The sequence below is a fragment of the Acanthopagrus latus genome, chromosome 14, assembly GCF_904848185.1.
Source record: "Acanthopagrus latus isolate v.2019 chromosome 14, fAcaLat1.1, whole genome shotgun sequence".
NCBI lineage: Eukaryota > Metazoa > Chordata > Actinopteri > Spariformes > Sparidae > Acanthopagrus > Acanthopagrus latus.
Genome location: NC_051052.1, coordinates 16,024,586 through 16,042,161, shown reverse-complemented (window position 1 = coordinate 16,042,161; position 17,576 = coordinate 16,024,586). Strand labels below are relative to the sequence as shown.

At 40.2% G+C, this 17,576-nt stretch overlaps 4 protein-coding genes across 6 annotated transcripts; 3 read left to right on the top strand and 1 right to left on the bottom strand.

The window, feature by feature from the left end:
• The first annotated feature begins 142 nt into the window (after positions 1-142).
• hcls1 (hematopoietic cell-specific Lyn substrate 1) lies at positions 143-6,061 on the top strand. Of its 2 annotated transcripts, XM_037122063.1 has the most exons (16): positions 143-287; positions 1,048-1,131; positions 1,229-1,302; positions 2,301-2,424; positions 2,517-2,627; positions 2,769-2,823; positions 2,932-3,042; positions 3,124-3,234; positions 3,316-3,426; positions 3,512-3,567; positions 3,786-3,855; positions 3,967-4,115; positions 4,195-4,335; positions 4,891-5,059; positions 5,139-5,204; positions 5,292-6,061. In XM_037122063.1, exons 2-16 carry the CDS (start codon positions 1,048-1,050, stop codon positions 5,426-5,428), a joined length of 1,569 nt encoding a protein of 522 aa, XP_036977958.1. In that variant the 5' UTR covers positions 143-287; the 3' UTR covers positions 5,429-6,061. The 2 variants fall into 2 exon arrangements, with proteins under 2 accessions (XP_036977958.1, XP_036977959.1); XM_037122064.1 differs by lacking the exon at positions 3,316-3,426.
• Positions 6,062-6,072: 11 nt separating this feature from the next.
• Positions 6,073-7,981, bottom strand: llph (LLP homolog, long-term synaptic facilitation factor). 2 transcript variants are annotated; one of them, XM_037122070.1, is made up of 3 exons: positions 7,873-7,981; positions 7,115-7,353; positions 6,073-6,932 (listed from the first exon to the last, which is right to left on the bottom strand). In XM_037122070.1, the coding sequence occupies exons 2-3, from the start codon at positions 7,338-7,340 to the stop codon at positions 6,769-6,771; spliced, it is 390 nt and encodes a 129-aa protein (XP_036977965.1). In that variant the 5' UTR covers positions 7,341-7,353; positions 7,873-7,981; the 3' UTR covers positions 6,073-6,768. The 2 variants fall into 2 exon arrangements, with proteins under 2 accessions (XP_036977965.1, XP_036977964.1); XM_037122069.1 differs by having other exon boundaries at positions 7,843-7,967.
• Positions 7,982-8,036: 55 nt separating this feature from the next.
• On the top strand, positions 8,037-10,124 carry pex26 (peroxisomal biogenesis factor 26). The gene is made up of 5 exons (XM_037122067.1): positions 8,037-8,383; positions 8,489-8,629; positions 8,908-9,224; positions 9,315-9,449; positions 9,545-10,124. The coding sequence occupies exons 1-5, from the start codon at positions 8,199-8,201 to the stop codon at positions 9,655-9,657; spliced, it is 891 nt and encodes a 296-aa protein (XP_036977962.1). The 5' UTR covers positions 8,037-8,198; the 3' UTR covers positions 9,658-10,124.
• An 822-nt stretch (positions 10,125-10,946) lies between these two features.
• On the top strand, positions 10,947-16,886 carry usp18 (ubiquitin specific peptidase 18). The gene is made up of 10 exons (XM_037122066.1): positions 10,947-11,201; positions 11,976-12,072; positions 12,335-12,477; positions 12,562-12,641; positions 12,723-12,857; positions 12,956-13,051; positions 13,123-13,284; positions 13,356-13,487; positions 13,986-14,029; positions 15,061-16,886. The coding sequence occupies exons 1-10, from the start codon at positions 11,150-11,152 to the stop codon at positions 15,131-15,133; spliced, it is 1,014 nt and encodes a 337-aa protein (XP_036977961.1). The 5' UTR covers positions 10,947-11,149; the 3' UTR covers positions 15,134-16,886.
• Positions 16,887-17,576: the final 690 nt, after the last annotated feature.

Sequence of the window (17,576 nt, the reverse complement as noted above, 5' to 3'; positions counted from 1 at the left end):
CTTCATGACTTTCTTTAAATATTGATATATTATTATTTTTTCTATATACACATTACAGCGAGAACAAAGAGGTATAAATGTTTATAAGTTATTAATTAAAGAGGAACATTAAAAAGAGTAATTTATAGATGACGTTTGTTTCATTATTTACACCGAGGCGCGTTCACGTCCGCTCGCTCCGCGTTCACTTGTCACCTCATTAAACCGTCTCAACCTCCGTGAACCTTCAACACTCTGTCGGTATCACATCCACATAAACTCGGATATATCGCCCTGACAGCTACAAGGTAAATGTTATATTTCACCTCCTACTAATTCTTTAACAAAACTATCTATATGTGCTTTCATGTTATTTATCTTTAAACTATTAAACCATTAAGGAAGTAGATTTACTCAGACGCAACAGTTGGTGTTTAGCTAGCAAACCGTTAAGTTAGCTAATTATCTGCTCATGCTTTTTTTTTTTTTTTTTTAGCAATTATACTAGCATTGAATTACATTTTGCTTATAAAATACAGTCAAATTGTTAATATTTATCTGTACCTGTATGTCTTATATCAGTATCGCTACAATTACTCACCTTCTCTTTACAATTACTACCACTAATAACATAAAATATAGACAAAATACAGTAAAACCTCAAATGTTTGTAACATTAACCTGACATTATTAGGTTAATATAGAGAACAGATGTTGTTCCTCCCTTGATAAATACATTGTTATTTTCAGTTTGTTACAGAGGATTTTAAGCTCTACATGAAGTGTTTGTCTTAGATAATATATGCACATTAATCTCATTCTTAAGCATTTTAGTATCTTTTTTGCAACATGAGGTCCTAGAGTGTGTTTCATTATAAGGAAATGAAGCTTCATGTTGAAAATATCTCAACTTCCTTTTTGTGACTTCAGCAAATGGTGGTCAGAGCTTCTGGCTGCACATCAGTTTTTTTTTTAATAGATTGTCCATAACAGTTTTAAATACTGTGGGCAACATAAATAGAGCATTAATCATTCTACAGTGAAGCTGACAGTGTTTTACTTCCTCAGATGTGGAAGTCAGTCGTGGGCCACAATGTGAGCATGAAGGTGGCTGCAGAGGGAGACGACTGGGAGACGGACCCCGACTTTGAGGTAGTGTATACTTCCTGGAGTGAGTGGCACTGTGGGGGAAAGATGGTGCACAATTGCTGGTGCACAAGTCAACTCTTTTTTTGAATTTGTGTTGCAGAATGACGTGTCCGAGCAGGAGCAGAGGTGGGGAGCCAAGACCATCGAGGGTTCAGGACGTAAAGAGCACATCAGGTGGGAGATGTGTGGAAACGAACAAATCTTTAGGCGATGTGGAGATATGCAGGTCAGAGTGTGGGTGCTGTGTAGCAACAGGAAGAGGAAGTGAGAGCTGAACACAAGTTGTCAGGCAGCGAGTCGCTCCTAATATGGGTAACATAAGATGATGACACTGACAGAGACATTTAAAGTGCTGTGCATTTTCTCGCTACTGACACGGTGACACTATAAATTCCTGCAGCGGTTAGTGCTGAATGTAAAAATAAGATGAGAGATTGTTCACAGATTTAGGTACCTCATTCAAATAAGTAACACTTCACAAAAATCTCTTCTTCTTCACAAAGACGCTTTGTACCACTGAGCATCCCATAAAACCTGATGAGTATTGCTAAAAAAAATCCATTTATTAACAACTTATTTTAACAACTTTCATAACTACTGACTGAACACCAGCAGAGGGATTTCTAAGAACCTGGCAACCACAGTATTTATCAATGGTTTATGACTGATTTACAAAGCAAAAATAAACAAACTGTTAACCAGGGTGTCTTATAAGAAAGTGTTTTCGTGTTTGTGTTTGTGTGTGGTGTAATGCATACTACTGTTTCTGCAGGCCATGTTAACTTTGACCAGTATGATTTGAATTCCAGCTAAAAACAAATGTACAGATAACAAATAATAACAATTAGTTAACTGGTTGACAATTTTTATGATAAATCAATCGAAGAGTTATTTATCAGAGCACATACACCAAATGTTTGTTGCATTTCGGTGTTTAAAATCATTACAAATTGGGTATAATTAGATCTTAGTGTTTTTTTAAAACTATAATTGTTCCTCCAGACTTTCTTTTATTGTTTGCTTCCACATAATTTTTATACTTGAACTGCAGATAAAGCACTTTGAAACTGCCTTGTGTGTGTTTGAGATTCTGGTTAAATAGTTTCTAAAGACAAGAAATATTAGTGTGTACTGGTGTAAATCCCTAAATCGATCCCTGTATGATCTGCCAGTATTGCAGAGCTCAGAAACAATGTGGCCGTGGAGCACGAGAAGGTGAAGCAAGCGGACGACAAGCCCAAAGCGTCATACGGGTATGGAGGGAAGTTTGGAGTGGAGAGGGACCGAATGGACAAGGTTTACAACTTCTTCTTTTTGACACTAATAAATATGCTGATAAGCTCTTCGTATTTAATGACACATTGTTGATTTCTCTTTCTACTCTCCAGGCAGCTTTGGGGCACGACTACGTGGCACAAGTTGAGCAACACTCCTCCCAGAAAGATGCAGCGAAAGGGTTCGGTGGGAAATATGGTGTTCAGAAAGACCGCGTGGACAAGGTGAGAGGACAAGAAGAGTCTTAATCCTCTTCTTATCATAGATTTGTTTGGAATTTCTTATCAGTTAATCACACTAAAACACGTTTTATAAGGGACCTCTGAGCAATTTATGAATCGTAAATGCGATGTATGTCTGTGCAGTCTGCTGTGGGCTTTGGATACAAAGAAAAGGTGGAGCAACATGCGTCTCAGAAAGGTGAGTTATCCATTTAGCTTACTCATACAGTACAATATTCTTTCTTTAGTGGTGAACCAAAAGACAAGTCTCATCTAAAACTTTCCCTTTCAACCCATATGTTTTTAGATTACTCAAAGGGATTTGGAGGAAAGTACGGGGTGGAGAAGGAGAAAGTGGACAAAGCTGCATTAGGGTACGATTATAAAGGCGAGACGGAGAAGCACCAGTCGCAAAAAGGTGTGTTTACGTTGTAGGGATTATCAGTTTCGACGCTCGAAAGCTTCGCATTTCATTTATTTTGCATCGCATTTCCATCAGACTATGCTAAGGGATTTGGAGGAAAGTACGGAGTGGAGAAGGAGAAGGTGGACAAAGCGGCTTTGGGGTACGACTACAAAGGAGAAACAGAGAAGCACCAGTCACAGAAAGGTAATTCAAAACTGTAGCATTCCTCAGATTTGACTGCTCTTCACCTGACATCTAACAGCTTTATTCTGTACTCATATTCAGATTACGCCAAGGGATTTGGAGGAAAGTACGGAGTGGAGAAGGAGAAAGTGGACAAAGCTGCTCTGGGCTACGATTATAAAGGCGAGACGGAGAAACATCAGTCACAGAAAGGTGAGGAAACACTCGACTTGTGTGTCTATTAAAAATATGAGAGAACTCAAAGGAAGTCAGACTGATCAGATTTATCTCTGTTTAGATTATTCAGCAGGTTTTGGAGGTCGTTATGGAGTACAGGCAGACCGCATGGACAAGGTCGGTATTACTGCTGCAACTATTCCTTATTGTCCTGACTCATCTATCTCAGGGTTATTTATCTGTTTAATTCATTTGAGTTTTTGGATTAGAATGTTACAAAATGGCACAACATCCCTATTGAAATGTTTCTATGGCCCAGTTTTGATTAACTAATTGTTCCAGCATTAGTCAACAGTGAAATGTTTTAAGATTGAATGATAAACTTCCTCTCGTAGAGTGCAGCTGGCTTCTCAGACATGGACTCCCCGACCTCGGCTTACGAAAAGACACAACCGTTAGAGGCTTGTGAGTTCGGTTTTTCACTCAACATAATCACCCCTACTGTGACATCTCTTCTAGTAAACAATTAAAGCCATTAATGCAGCGTGTTCATATTAATTTCTCTGTCTCTTGCAGCGAGTGCAGGTGCGGGAAACCTGAAGGCTCGTTTTGAGAACATGGCCAAGGCTTCAGATGAGGAGAACAGGAAGAGAGCAGAAGAAGAGAAGGCGAGGAGACAAGCCAGAGAGAGCAGAGAGCGAGAGCTGGCCAAACGCAGACAAGAGGTCACTCACACACACACACGTAAAGAGATCAGAATCGATGAATGGTCAACGTGTAGTAATGATTTTGTGTTTTCTGTAGGAGGAGAGCAGAAGAGAGAAGGAAATTCCACCTCCTGTTCCAGATGTGTCTCCACGGTATCAAATGCCACCAGAACCAGAAGTCCACCAGCACATGCCAGATATCGAAGAAACACCAGAGCCAGAGCCAGAGCCAGAACCAGTAAGAGATTCTAACAAATTCAGACGTACCAGATAAAAAAAAAATTAATTCATATTTAATCATTCTGGTAATCATATAATCAAGTCTGTTTTTTGTCAATAAATAACATGATGTTCAATCATTAAGAACAACAGAAGAGGTTGAGGAGAGTAAATTGCTATAATTTCACATTTGTGAAACACAAATTGAGAGCAGGATGATTTTGCTGTAATGAGGCAACTGGGAAAAAAAGGAAAGACATCCCATACATCTGGAAACAAAAGTATTGTTTAATTGTTTGAAATGGCTGTCAACTAGTTTTTAGCAAATGTGTCTGTCAGGAGAACATATTTCATCTGCATTGGGCTATATTCAGCTGCAGATAAATCCACACTTACTGAGTATTTCTGGCATCAGGACGCTGTAAAGCGGGGTGAAAATTAGATTTTCATCTGGTTTAAAATGAGCAAGGGCACTGCTCCTTTTCTGCCTACTGTCTTTGTTTGGATTAGGAGAAAAGGAGCAAATCAGGACAAAGGTTTAAAAAAACAAACGGAATTCAAATTAATTCTGCAGTCTTTCCAGGAGGAACCCGAGTATGAAGAGCCCCCAGCTTTACCTCCACGCTCAGACGATTTCCTTGAACCGGACGCTCCCCCGCTACCACACAGGTCAGCTGATGTGGACGAGGAGGAGAACGACGGAGAGTATGAGGAACTTGAACCGCCTCCTCCTGTGCCGCCAGGTCTGTCTCTGCCATCATTTTAACCTCAGCCTTCTCACACACTCATGAAAATACCCATCAATTTAATTTTCTTTTACAGTTGAAGACGATTATGAAGACCTGACGTGTGGCCAGAAGGCAGTAGCACTTTATGACTACGAAGGAGGTCTGACACTCTTTTAATTCTTCACTTTTTGACATTTGTTAATCATCATTCATCATTTGTGAAGACAAATTCTTTCCCTCTCCACAGAGGCTGATGATGAGATCTCCTTCAATCCGGATGACATCATCACCAACATCGAGATGATTGACGAGGGCTGGTGGAAGGGACAGTGTCACGGGCGCATGGGTCTCTTCCCGGCAGCTTATGTTCAGCTGATGCAGTGAGTGACAGGCTCAGGGGGTCTTTGAACAAGCCTCACTTTTGTACAATCTCAGGTTTCATAGGTTTTTCAACCAAAGAACATGAAGTAAAATTCATTTTAGCATTGTATTTATAGAATAAATCACAGCAGATTTGTGCCAAAATGGCTCCTGAGCAACTGATTTCTATACATTTACCTTGTAATATTTAGCTGAAGGGAACGTGGCAATGAGTAACCGAGGGCAGAATGACCAAATCATAATAGTGGCTCGCAAAAAAGTTGGTACGCTGTGTAAAACATGAATAAAATGAGTGCAATCATTTACAAACTGTATTTACAGATCATGTGAATGTCTGAGCCTTTGGAGGATGTCCCTTTCATAGACAATCATGATACAGTTACCAATGAACTTGTTTCTCACGTGTTTTCAAAACCTTCCTCAACTTTCGTCTCCCTGTCCCGACTGGTAGCTTCGTTTGATGTTTATGAGGTAAAACATTAAAATATATTGTCTTTGTATTGTTTACAAGTGCATAAAGGATTAGAAAATGATCATATTCAGTTCTATTTGTTTTACACAGGGTAACAACTTAAGGTAAATATATCTTGTATCTGCAATTAACTCATTGGGGTCAATAAAATATTCTACAGACAAGCTTCTTTGTGTTTTGTGTGATAAGCCACCTTTAATGAGTCCGGCGACATCAGTGTCAGCTCACAGTGACATTAGGATCAATATTATTCATCATCTTTAACTGGACCTCTCTGAAGAAATTATTTCAAGCTAATTTAAAAAAGTGACTTTTATGAGTGAGAGGCATTTTATTTACACCATGTTTTCATTTTACATACATCGTCTCTATCATGGTATATTCAGTGACATCTGACAAATATTCCAATAGATTTAGATACCGACAGTAGAGACAGAACAGAAACTGGGGAGAAAATGGGGAATGACATGCAACAGATGACATCAACCTGAGACACTGTGGTTCAGGATCGGTGTCTCAGTCCCAGTAATATTGATTGTAATCGTATTGCCCAGTCTTAAATGGTGTAAGACAAAATACTTGAATAAACAATACTTAAACTGTAGTGGAGAATATGACAATTACCTGTATTACTGTGATGTATGAAAGAACAAGCTAAAGGCAGACAAGTCTTACCGTCTTGAAACTCAGAAATGAAGCTGCTGTTCCATAAGAACAAACATCTCCCTTCAGTGAATTACTTGAGCAGGCTCTGTGGCACAGCCATGAATCTTGTAATCCACTGAACAGAAAAAAAGTTAAAACAGCAGAACTTTCACAGTCCTGTGTGTCTGCATCAGAAGTCTTTGAAGCAAAGGTGCTTCCCTCTTGTTCACCAGGCGATACCCTTCTTCTTACTGCCCTGTTTGCCTTTCTTTCCCATTCGTTTGCCTTTTAGTTTCTTGGCCTGTCGTTGATTCATCCACACAGGGTACTGACCGTTGTCGTCCAACAGAGTTTTCTTGCTGCGCTTGCTGTCCATGTCCATCTTCCCCTCTGTAAAAGATAAAGATTACCTTGTTATTATTATTTTTCTTTCTCTTACCAGCATACACTGTCAATAGGACAAACAGAAGTAACACAGTAGTGATGGACCTAAATCTACAACAAAAGGGCTTAGAATGTGCTTTAAATACAGACCAAACTGGAAAAAAATATGTATTCATCCTCTCACTCACCGTCACCCTCCACTTCCTCCACTTCACCCATCACCACATCTTTCTGTTTCTTGATCTTGTCAGCTGGCACCACAGTGGCGATCTCCTGCACATCAGTCATGATGGCTTCCCCTTTCTTATCCAGACTCAGAGCTTGTTTCAGACGTGCCAGCTCCTTGGGAGCGTTTTTCTTCCTCTTCTCTGCTCTCATCTTCCTCTTCCATTTGCTCCGGAGGCTTTTGGCCATTTTTAAGGACAGTCTAAAAAACAAAGACATACCTGTGAAATTACCTGTCTTCATAATTCTCCTAACAGTTATACAATTAAAACAAACATACTCATCCTGGTATATATAGTGCTTGATATAGGTATGTGTAAAAAAGTCTAGCCTTTGCCTTTAATGAACTTAAAAAGAGGGGTCTTGCTCACTATTTATATGACGTAGGAAGATAGTTATAACAAATTTGCCCACATTTCAACTAGCACAGACGGTCAACATCATAGTTTGACTCCATCTTGTGGTGATTATAATCACACGACAAGATATTAAAAAGCTTAAGCAACTAGCTTTATTGCTAGTTTATGTCAAGACAAGTAAACAGTGTGCTAGCTAGCATGTTAGCTATACGTTTGCTAATTTGGAATAATTCGCATCAAAGCGTACAATTTAAAGCCAGCTAAATCGAGATGCTAGCGTAATACAAAGTGATAGCGTTATTCGACATACAAACAATTAGCAATTGACTTACAGAAAGTAGTTTAGCTGCTTAAAACCTCACCGTAGACAGACAGGTACACACTCTTCGCTCCCTACACGTGTGTACAAGTTAGGGGGAAAAAAAACTGTGACGCGTGTTCGAAGAAACACTAACGTGATTGGCTGATGGCGTGAAGCTGTAGACGCTAACGTCTGATTGGCTGGCGATCTCAAACCAGGAAGTTTGACGGATTATGGAAAGTAAACAAGTTGTCAGGGAGAAGATAGTGGACGAGTAGAGCTTTTAACTGGTATCCAGACATTAACTAACCTGTCGGAAGTAATGAATACTTTCTTAGAGTGGTAAATAATTAACTTAAGTTGAAGTTTTAAGTTTGAGACGTCGACATGAGCAGCTGTTCGACCAGCCTGCCTCCTGCCAGACTCTGCAGCCCTCCGCTCACTTCTTCAGTGTTCAGCATGTTGGACACCGCTGCAGAGCAGATGATGGTCCACAAAGATTTCCCTGCGGCATTTGACACATGCAACACAGGCCTGGAGAGTCTCTCGGATATGGAGCTAGAGGACAACAGGTGAACGTCTTACCTCACCTTGTATCACTTGATGTATGTATGTATCACTGCAGCCTGAATGTTTAATGTCACCTGTGTGTTCCTGTGTGTTTTTTGTCTCGCCAGATGTGCAGAGTTTAAGGCTGGCTTCTGCATATTAGGGATTCAAGCACTGGCTGAGATGAATCAGTGGCAGGGTGTCCTCTCCTGGGTCCTTCAGCAGTATGAGGAGCAGGAGAAAATACCTTCTAAAATAATGCAGATGTGGTGAGTAGAGCTGAAGCATTTCGATTTAGTAGTTGATTGACTCCCTGTTCTCCGGTACCACCTTATTAAATGTGAGGTTTGGTGGATTTTCTAATGTTTATATCATCGCAGATTGAATATCTTTGGGATCTGGAAAATATCTTACAGTAAAAGAAGCAAATTGAAGAAATTTTAAATATTTTTTGCAGTTTTAATTGTGACATATGTAAAAAAGGAAGAAAAAAAAAATTAAATCAGAGAATGCATATTGAATACTATTCCCTCTCTTATTCTGGCAGCATACTTCTTTACTCCAAAGTCGGAGAGCCAGCAGTGATGCAGGAGGCAGCCAGAGTTTGGTTACACTGTCCGGCCAACAGCAGAGTGACGGGGTTCAGGACGGTGGCAGAGTTGTACCTGCTGCACGTCCTCGTCCCTCTCGGACACACAGACGAGGCTGTGGAGCTGATCGCCGGGGAGGTCGGGAGCAATGCGTTCACAGAAGACCAGAAGCAGACAGCACTGGATGTTGTGGAAGAGAAACGGCAACAGGATCTAGAACAGCCTCTAAATCCAGGAAACGGTCCCAACTCTGAAACGACTGTCTCAAGTCAAGGTCTCATATTGTAGTTCAGCTCTTATTAATTGTCGTAAAGTACAGATGATGAATAAAGAGAGTCTCTGTGATTGTGTTTGTGTCCTACAGGAGCTGTGACCCATAAACTTCAAGCCATGTTCAGGTTTATCTACAGAAAGCTGCTCGGCTCCGGCTCGTTCTCCCTGCGGAGAGTCTTCCTGGCTGCCGTCCTTCTTTATATGCTTTTCTTTCGACTGGATCCAGGTTCGATTAAATGTCCTTTTGTAATTCAGTTTCACCACACGGGTTGTTTAAGTATACAATTTTTGATTGGAGATCTTTATGTTTTTTCCCTGCAGCCCTTCCATCTTCATTCATTTGGATTTCCAAACTTCTTCAGCTGCTCAGACAGATGTGGAGGGCCATGTTTGCGCCGTACTATCAGGCTCTCAATCAGAGCAAAGAACTGTAAAAAAAACTGAAACTAACAACAAAAAATCAACAGGTCCCTTGTTGAAGTTTTATTAACCCTGTGTACAAATCACTTCTATCAACATTTGATATTTTGACTGACTTTTGATGCCATGAAGATGTGAAGAGACTGGTTTTAAGTCTTAGGTGCGCTTCTCGAAGCTCTTACAATAAACTAATCTCAAGTCATTTCTAACACATCCTGGTTGGGACTGTTTATCCTGAATCAGCTACTCTTCATCATAATAAAAGCTTTATTTATCCAGGAACGAGTCTCACTGTGATTAAACGGGAGTCTCCTAACCAAAAGAGCCACAGCATAAAGCCCATAACAAATAACACAGACTGATAATGAACTATATAGAGATAAAACAAAGATTGACTAAGGACAGAACAAAAGTGATCATGAGGAAACTGTAAAAAGAAAAAAGATACAATAAATATTATATTTTACAAGTTTTTGTCACATTTCTTTCTGTCTTGTGAGAGTTATTCAGACTGCTGTTTGTTAACCTTTACAGTCACTTAATGGTAAATGATTGGTTAATATAGCATTTCATTGTTTGTCAGCACTGAAATAACTTTACTATTAACAATGTTGTTTTTATTGTTACAAAAGAATCTTTCAAGTCTGATTGCTGTTGTTGACGTTTTATGATGACTGACATTAATCAATCTCCTTTTAATTTAAACAAGGTCAGCATTAAAGGTAAATATAATATGTATTGGTTCAGTTTATGTGTGTTTGTTCACTTCAGCCATATTTTTCAAGATATAGTAATAAATATAACGGTGTAAGTAGAAATCAGACACTGTTGTGACACATTGGCTTATGTGACAGTGCATTTTCCAGCTTATCAAAAAGAGATTTTAAGCTTTTCAAGCTCAAAGATGAAACATGTTTCTCTGAAACATTCACAAAATTAAAAAAAAGTATCAACAGAATGTGAGGAAATAACAGTTTTTACAATATTAACATCTATGTATTGTACTGACATGTCTACAGGAGTTAGCATGCTAGCCCAAGCTCACTGCCCAGGCTAACTGAGCTAACTCACTAACCGCAGCTACAGTTAGCGGCAGTTCGCTATTCTGAGCAACTAAAACTGTCAGAAAAAAAAAATAGTGGCGTTAAAATAATATTTGCCTCTGACACGTAGTTACGTACAGTATACGTTACATACAATTACGAAAATACGGAAGTACCTCTAATGTGTACTTGTACTCGAGGAAATGTGACGTTACATTCCACCACTGGACGTTAAAAGTCTTAACGGGCGACGACGTCACGTTACTGCGCATGACAGCCGTTAAGTTTCGATTCCGGTAAACAGAAGAGACGGAGCGAACCGAAAGTGAGCCAGCTGCAGCTGTGGATGTGGCAGAGGTGTTTGCTCTGAGCTGACAGGAAAACTACTTTTCTCTCAGTAAACCGTGAAGAGGTCGAGTGTTTGTGTCCTTCATCAGCTGACTGTGAACTGAAGCCTGCCCTGATGTCTGCGAGATATTTTTTTGCGTGTAGAGAGGCTGTGAGGGGCGTCTTTGGTAAGTCTGATGATGATGATGAAGATAATGATGGTGGTGGTGTGTTATGATATGATCAGTGTTGTAATCTAAGTACATTTACTTGCATTTTACTTGTTTTCAGTTTATGCTACTTGATCTACATCACTACACGAGAGAGGGAAATAATGTACAAGTTACCTTGCATATTAAAACGCATTGTAATTCATATCCATACATGATGAATCACTTATTTTACATTATATATTTTAAATTGAGTGTTTTCAGTAAGACTTTAAGGAAGTTTATTTATGCTAATGTTTCTTATATTGACCATGAGTGTATTTATAAAAGTATTAAAAGCCATAATCATAAAAGGAGGATGAATACTTTTGATAGGCACTGTCAGTGCAAACAACATATAATCAATAAGAAGTTATCATGGACTGTAAGAGATTCAGTAAAGCAACAGTAATCACCAGAAACCAGCTTCACCTTTGATGTTTACACATATTCATCACTTTTACCACCCAATTTTCTCTTGACATCCATTAAATCAATCATATGTGCAGAAATAACACAAAAAAGCAAAATACTGATCTTGGATCTGTCTAGAATAAACCTGCTATTCATCGTCTGTACATTACATACACCCTTAAAGAAATAAACCAAACAGTCCTCTCTTCCTCTGTTATCTGAGTGGTTTATTGCACCAGTTGGCATCAGGCTTTACATTTTTCAAAACCATGGATGACTTGCTTCTCTTTCTGAAGAATCATGAACATTGTTTGTAATGTTGCTGATGTTCTGTTGCAGGTATGAGAGGCCTCACCAACTACTGTCTGTCCTGCTGTGTGAACACTTTACTGCAGACCCTCTCTGCTACCTGGGAAGTAGCAGATCTACTTGACAGGTAAGATCATGCTCACCAGGTACTTCATGTATGGCTTCAGCCCCATCCCAGCAGCACTACTGTCCACAAACCACGAACACGCCTAAGAAGCAGCACAGATATTCCTTTAATTCCAAAAAAGTGAAAATAAACTAATGTAGCGAAAACAATTCCATTGATACCTTGATGATTTGTGTTGAGAAAATTCACATAAATCCGTAAACAAAGCTGTTCCTCGGGTGTTGAATATGAAGCGTAATGGTTGTTTTTGAACTGAACAAAGGTGGAAGACAGCCGGTGTGAGGACGGATGGTCGTAACGTCCCTCTGCAGCTGAAAAAAGTCCTCGCAGCCATGAGGAGCGACCCCCCTCAGCCTGTTCAACATCAGGACTTCCTCCACTGTCTGGACAGAAACCTGGTTCGACGTGAGGAGAAACAAACGCACAAAATAAGAGTCTCAGTTTGACGTGGTTAATCTCACATCTTCTGACAATGAGAATGTCTTGCAGTTCACGTTCAGCACGATGCTGATGAGGTGTTCCTCTCCATCCTGAACTTCATACAGCAGCAGATGGATGACAAATCTCTGGTTGGTCTTTAATCATGACTTTTCTCTATTTTTTCACATGTGAGAGGATTATTTATGTGTGTGTTTTTTTCTCTCTGCCAGGCTCTTGAAATCCAGAATCTGTACAAGATTTCTCTGGAGACACACGTGCAGTGTTTAGAGTGTTCCTCCGTCCAGACTAAGTCCACCTACCTGCTCAACCTGCCTCTGCACGTACAGGAAGATGACAACTCACTGGTGCGGTTTCTTTTTTGATCAGATCTAGACATCGACATCATTATTGTGTCTCTCTCTGAAGTCGTGCTCACAAGTATTCCTAACACGAACCTTTTCAGGAAGGCTGCATGTCCTCCTTCTTCGAGCATCAGGAGCTGCGGGGCATAAACTCCATCTACTGTGTACAGTGTGAAATGAAGACTCCATCCAAACAGGTGAGGCTTGGTTTAAATGCTCTCCAGATATTAAAGCACCAACACAGTCAAAAATCTTTCTTCCTTCCCAGGGTGTCAAACTGCTCTTGCTGCCTCCTATCCTGTGCGTGAGCCTGAAAAGGTTTCGAAATGGCCGTTCTGGCACCCGAAAACTTGACTGCCAGGTCACCTTTCCGGAAAACCTTGACTTCTCTGGGATTGATCAAGAGGCGTTCACCTCAGGCTTCGCCCAGGTACGTGTATTTCCTCTAAGTTATTTACACATTGTGTCTCTCGTCATCTACAAGTTCATTTGCTCTTCTAGAATGACTACAAGTACACTCTGCACGCGGTGGTGGTGCACTCTGGTTACGCGACGTGTGGACACTACACTGCCTACGTTCGTCACAGGATAAACCAGAGCTGGTACTACGCAGATGACAGCCACGTCAGACAGGTACGTCCAATCTGACAATATCTGTCTGAGGAGTTGTCTGGAATCTTTTTTTTTTCTCCCCCAAAACCATGAAAGATATTATAATAATGCTCAAAAGGTGCCATATGTACAAATACAATTATCGTGAATTCATACTCCCAACAAATAATTGCAGCATATCACCAGAGCAACGACTTGCTGCCACCTGTATTCTTATTATACGTCGATCATGGTCGCTTCTGTTAGCTTGTTAGCGCAGTTAGCCAGGCAGCTAGCCAGACTACCAGGGGAGTGTTTGGGGGAGCTTTGTCTCGGGTTAGCTGGTTAGCATGCTAACTTAAGTAGATATCTCTCTATCACAGAACAAACCAACTTTGACATAATTTCAGAACAGTTATTTCTTCACTTTCTGTTCATGATTTTGATTAATTTCTGAATGTTTTGACTTGAAGTGTGTACATATTGCATGTAAATGTTCCCCTGGGATTCACTTGGTCTCTGATTTTCATTCCAACACAGGTTTCCTGGGATGAAGTAAAGAAAACCTACGGAGGTTATCGCAGGTAAATTGTTCAACATCCCTTTCTCAATGTTTTGGCTTTCTTGTAGAGGGTCTATTGGATTACATAGTCCCTTTTAAAAAACAAGGTCTAACATGTTGATATATAGGTGAGCATCAGAGGTGCTGGTAGGCCATTTTAACCTTGAGACAAAGTCAAGCTCTCCATATCCCCTTGCATCCAGTCTTCATGCTAAGCTAAGCTAACCACCGTCTGGCTCCAGCTTCATATTTACAGACCTTTACTCGACGGGGATATGTTGTGATTTCTCTCTTGTGACAAATGTACTTATTATAAGTCGCTTTTGACAAAAGCATCTGCTAAATGCCCTAAATGTGAATGTGAATGTAGACCAGAAACTGGTATTGAAGTCTTGGCAAGGAAGCGAAAAAGTAAGTGTTTTCACCAACACGTCAAACTGTTCCTTTCAACTTGGAGAAGTAGGACATGTTTGCAGAACTATTTAGTCATTTATATCTTCTCACATTAACAAATCAAATTCTCTGTGTTCAGCCTCATTTATAAAAATCATCCTTTTCCCCTGAAAACACTTTGGAATACAAAACGGCCGGGCCTTCAGCAAAAGGCAACATAACAACATGTGACTCTAATTTCAGCCTGATTAAACTGGGCTCCGGTCGCTTTTGGAGTTGAATTTAAGAATTTTTATTAATAACATTTAAAGCCTTAAATGCTCTTCTCCCGCTGACATCATGCAGCTTTTATCCTCCTACTTGCGGAAACGGCTTTAGATCTTTAGACAAAGCCTTATTGTCTGTTCCCCTCGGCAAAGATTAAAGAGTAAAGGTGTTTTTGCTGGCTTTCAAAGTTTTGAACTCTCAAACGGAGGAAATCCGTCTCGTCTGTTATGTTGTCTTGTCTTTCAACAGCGGTCTGCCTCACACCTGCTCATTACATTCTCAGTTTTTATTCCTGTTTATTGTACGGAAATTTTCCTGTTATCCCTTTTCCTGCCCTAAATCTGAGAAACACAATATTGTTTAGTTGATACTTAATCTCGTCTTGTTTTGTAGAGGCACGGCATACATGTTGATGTACAGAAGAGATCCGAGGGAGGAGAGACAACAACCGGAAGTTTCTGGCTGAGTGGATGGACGCAGATGAATTAACCCGGGGTCGAGGTGCAATGTAGGGGGAAGTAATCATAGGAATATGAAGTCTTATTTATTGAAACATGTGATTTTATTATAGATAGTGGATGGGTTTATATTAAATGATCTTAAAGATTGTACACCGGCTCAGTAGTTTCTGCCAGACGTCAGTAGATGGCGTTCAAAAGTCAAAACAGTGAAGCGTTTTCCTTTTCAGACCACACACACTGTGAACACACTCAGTGAGGCTGGTTTGAAGGGAATGCTTAGCTTAGATATTCAGAGTTTGAGGGGGAAATACCTGCCATGGGATTCAGTGTTCATTTTCCTGACACTGCTGGATAAAATATGAGTCACTCACGAAGAACAATGAAGTCATTTTATTCTCATCCGGGCTGCCAGAAACAACAACAATCATGTCACTCTGATTTGTATTAGTTGCGTTTTCTTGCTACCTGCAGGCCTTTTAACGTGACCGATTTGCAGTGACGCACCTTGATGGTTTTTTTTCACCATCAGAATGCATGAAATTACAATAAAACGGAGGTGAAGTGTTGCAGTTTCAGCCACAGTGCTTCACTGGTTTGGTCTCAGGAGTTCCCACTCGCCTTCGCCAAGAGTCGGGGGACCGTGTGAAATGGTGCCTATGTGCTGCGGAGCTCTGACAGAATGGAACATGTCTGCACAGTGCCACAGGCAGCAGGGGCCTCATGCTTAGTCATCTCGCTGCCATGTAGCACAGGCGCAGCTTTCTGCACAGGAGGGTATCGTCCTCCCACATTCAAAAACCAAACGCCAGGTCTTGATGTCACGAATTACGTGTTCAGATTTGAGTCAGTGTCACAGATATGGTAAGATGTTTCACACTGATTTTGCGGCAGGAGATTTTATCTACTCCTCTGACTTCTACAAAGTAAGACGCTGTCATTGCAGACAGAGATGACGATAGTTAAGATTCTCGACATTTACTGAGGGTTTCTATGCGATTAGCGGAAATCAGCGGGCGCATGGATGGATTTTAAAAAGCAATATCGTGCATTATCATCCGTTACATAACACCAGTGTTGGAAGGGGCTCAGATCATTAAATTAAAGCAGCTGTAATTAGTATTTTCATATTAACAGCGGATCAAACAAGTACTCGTGTTGTGAAAGGTATCACTCGCTGCAGTTCCCTTCAGCTGTTTGATGTTTTTCAGCTCATTGTTTTAGTTTTCCGGGCCAAAGCGTTATCGTCCCGGCTCACTTTCACCACTTTGTTTCAACTGTTGAACTGAAGTTTCCACCCAAAATAAATTGGTTAGAAATTAAGAAATAACAAAACTAACGTGGTTCTCTAGCTGGAACCAAAGCCTTGCAGGTTTTCCTTGACATGAAGTATAAACCAGATCAATGTGCGCTGATTCTGCATCCTGTTTTATTTACGCTCAAAACTGTGGAAATGTGTCTGATCCGGTAGATAGCAGCAAATAATCTCCACAGCCAGACATAATGTGATGGGAAAGGGGCTTGTAATGCTACATGCTTGGCACCAAACAACAGAGCATTTAGCAGTTAGATAACAAAATATTTCCTTTAGTAGGCTGATGGAGGGAAAAAACACAAACTAAAAGGTTTAATTTTAGACTTTGCTTCATCAGGTGGACCAAAAAAAAGACTCCAAACCAGTGCTAAGGTCGCTCTGTGTCTGCTGGATGTGTGCATTTGCAATGTTTGCGAATAAATAAGAAGTTAAAAGTTGGAAATATGTCATTGTTGTGTTTACAGCTTGTTTCTGTTGCCCCCTAGTGGCGAAAACAATCAGACGTTACAGGCATAAATAAACTATGACCATAGAAAAGTTGATATGTAAGTTACTCATAATGCTCTAGAACTTAAGTCACTGTGATATACTGGATATTGTAATACGTGATTACACTGGTGGAAAGTAACAAAGTACATTTAATACCATACTGTATTATGCTTTTTAGGTACTTTATACTTCTGCTCCACTATATTTTTAAACAGAAATATTGTACTTTTTCATGGAGCTGGAGATAATTAAACTATTTTTATGCTGCCAGGTAGTTTAATCTATAAAATAACATTTTATTAGTTGACTATCTACATGTTTAAGTTTATTATTTATATATGTATAATGTGAATATGTACCTCACTATCGTGCTTAAGGACAGTAAATGTACCTTGTAACTTTCCACCCCGTGAATGTTTGTATTAAAAAGCACATTTGGTGTATGTAGCCCAGTTTCCCAGCCTGATGATCCGTCTCCATCTCAACAGGTGTGATTCTTCTCTTTGTATGGTGTTAATTAATAATTCACGTAGTATCACCATGTGCTAAGGAGTGTGTCAGACGAGCACCTGTCCGACACCACCTTGACACTGACCACATCACAGGCGCATAACAATGCAATGGTATGACATCGGGAGCCCGCCCCG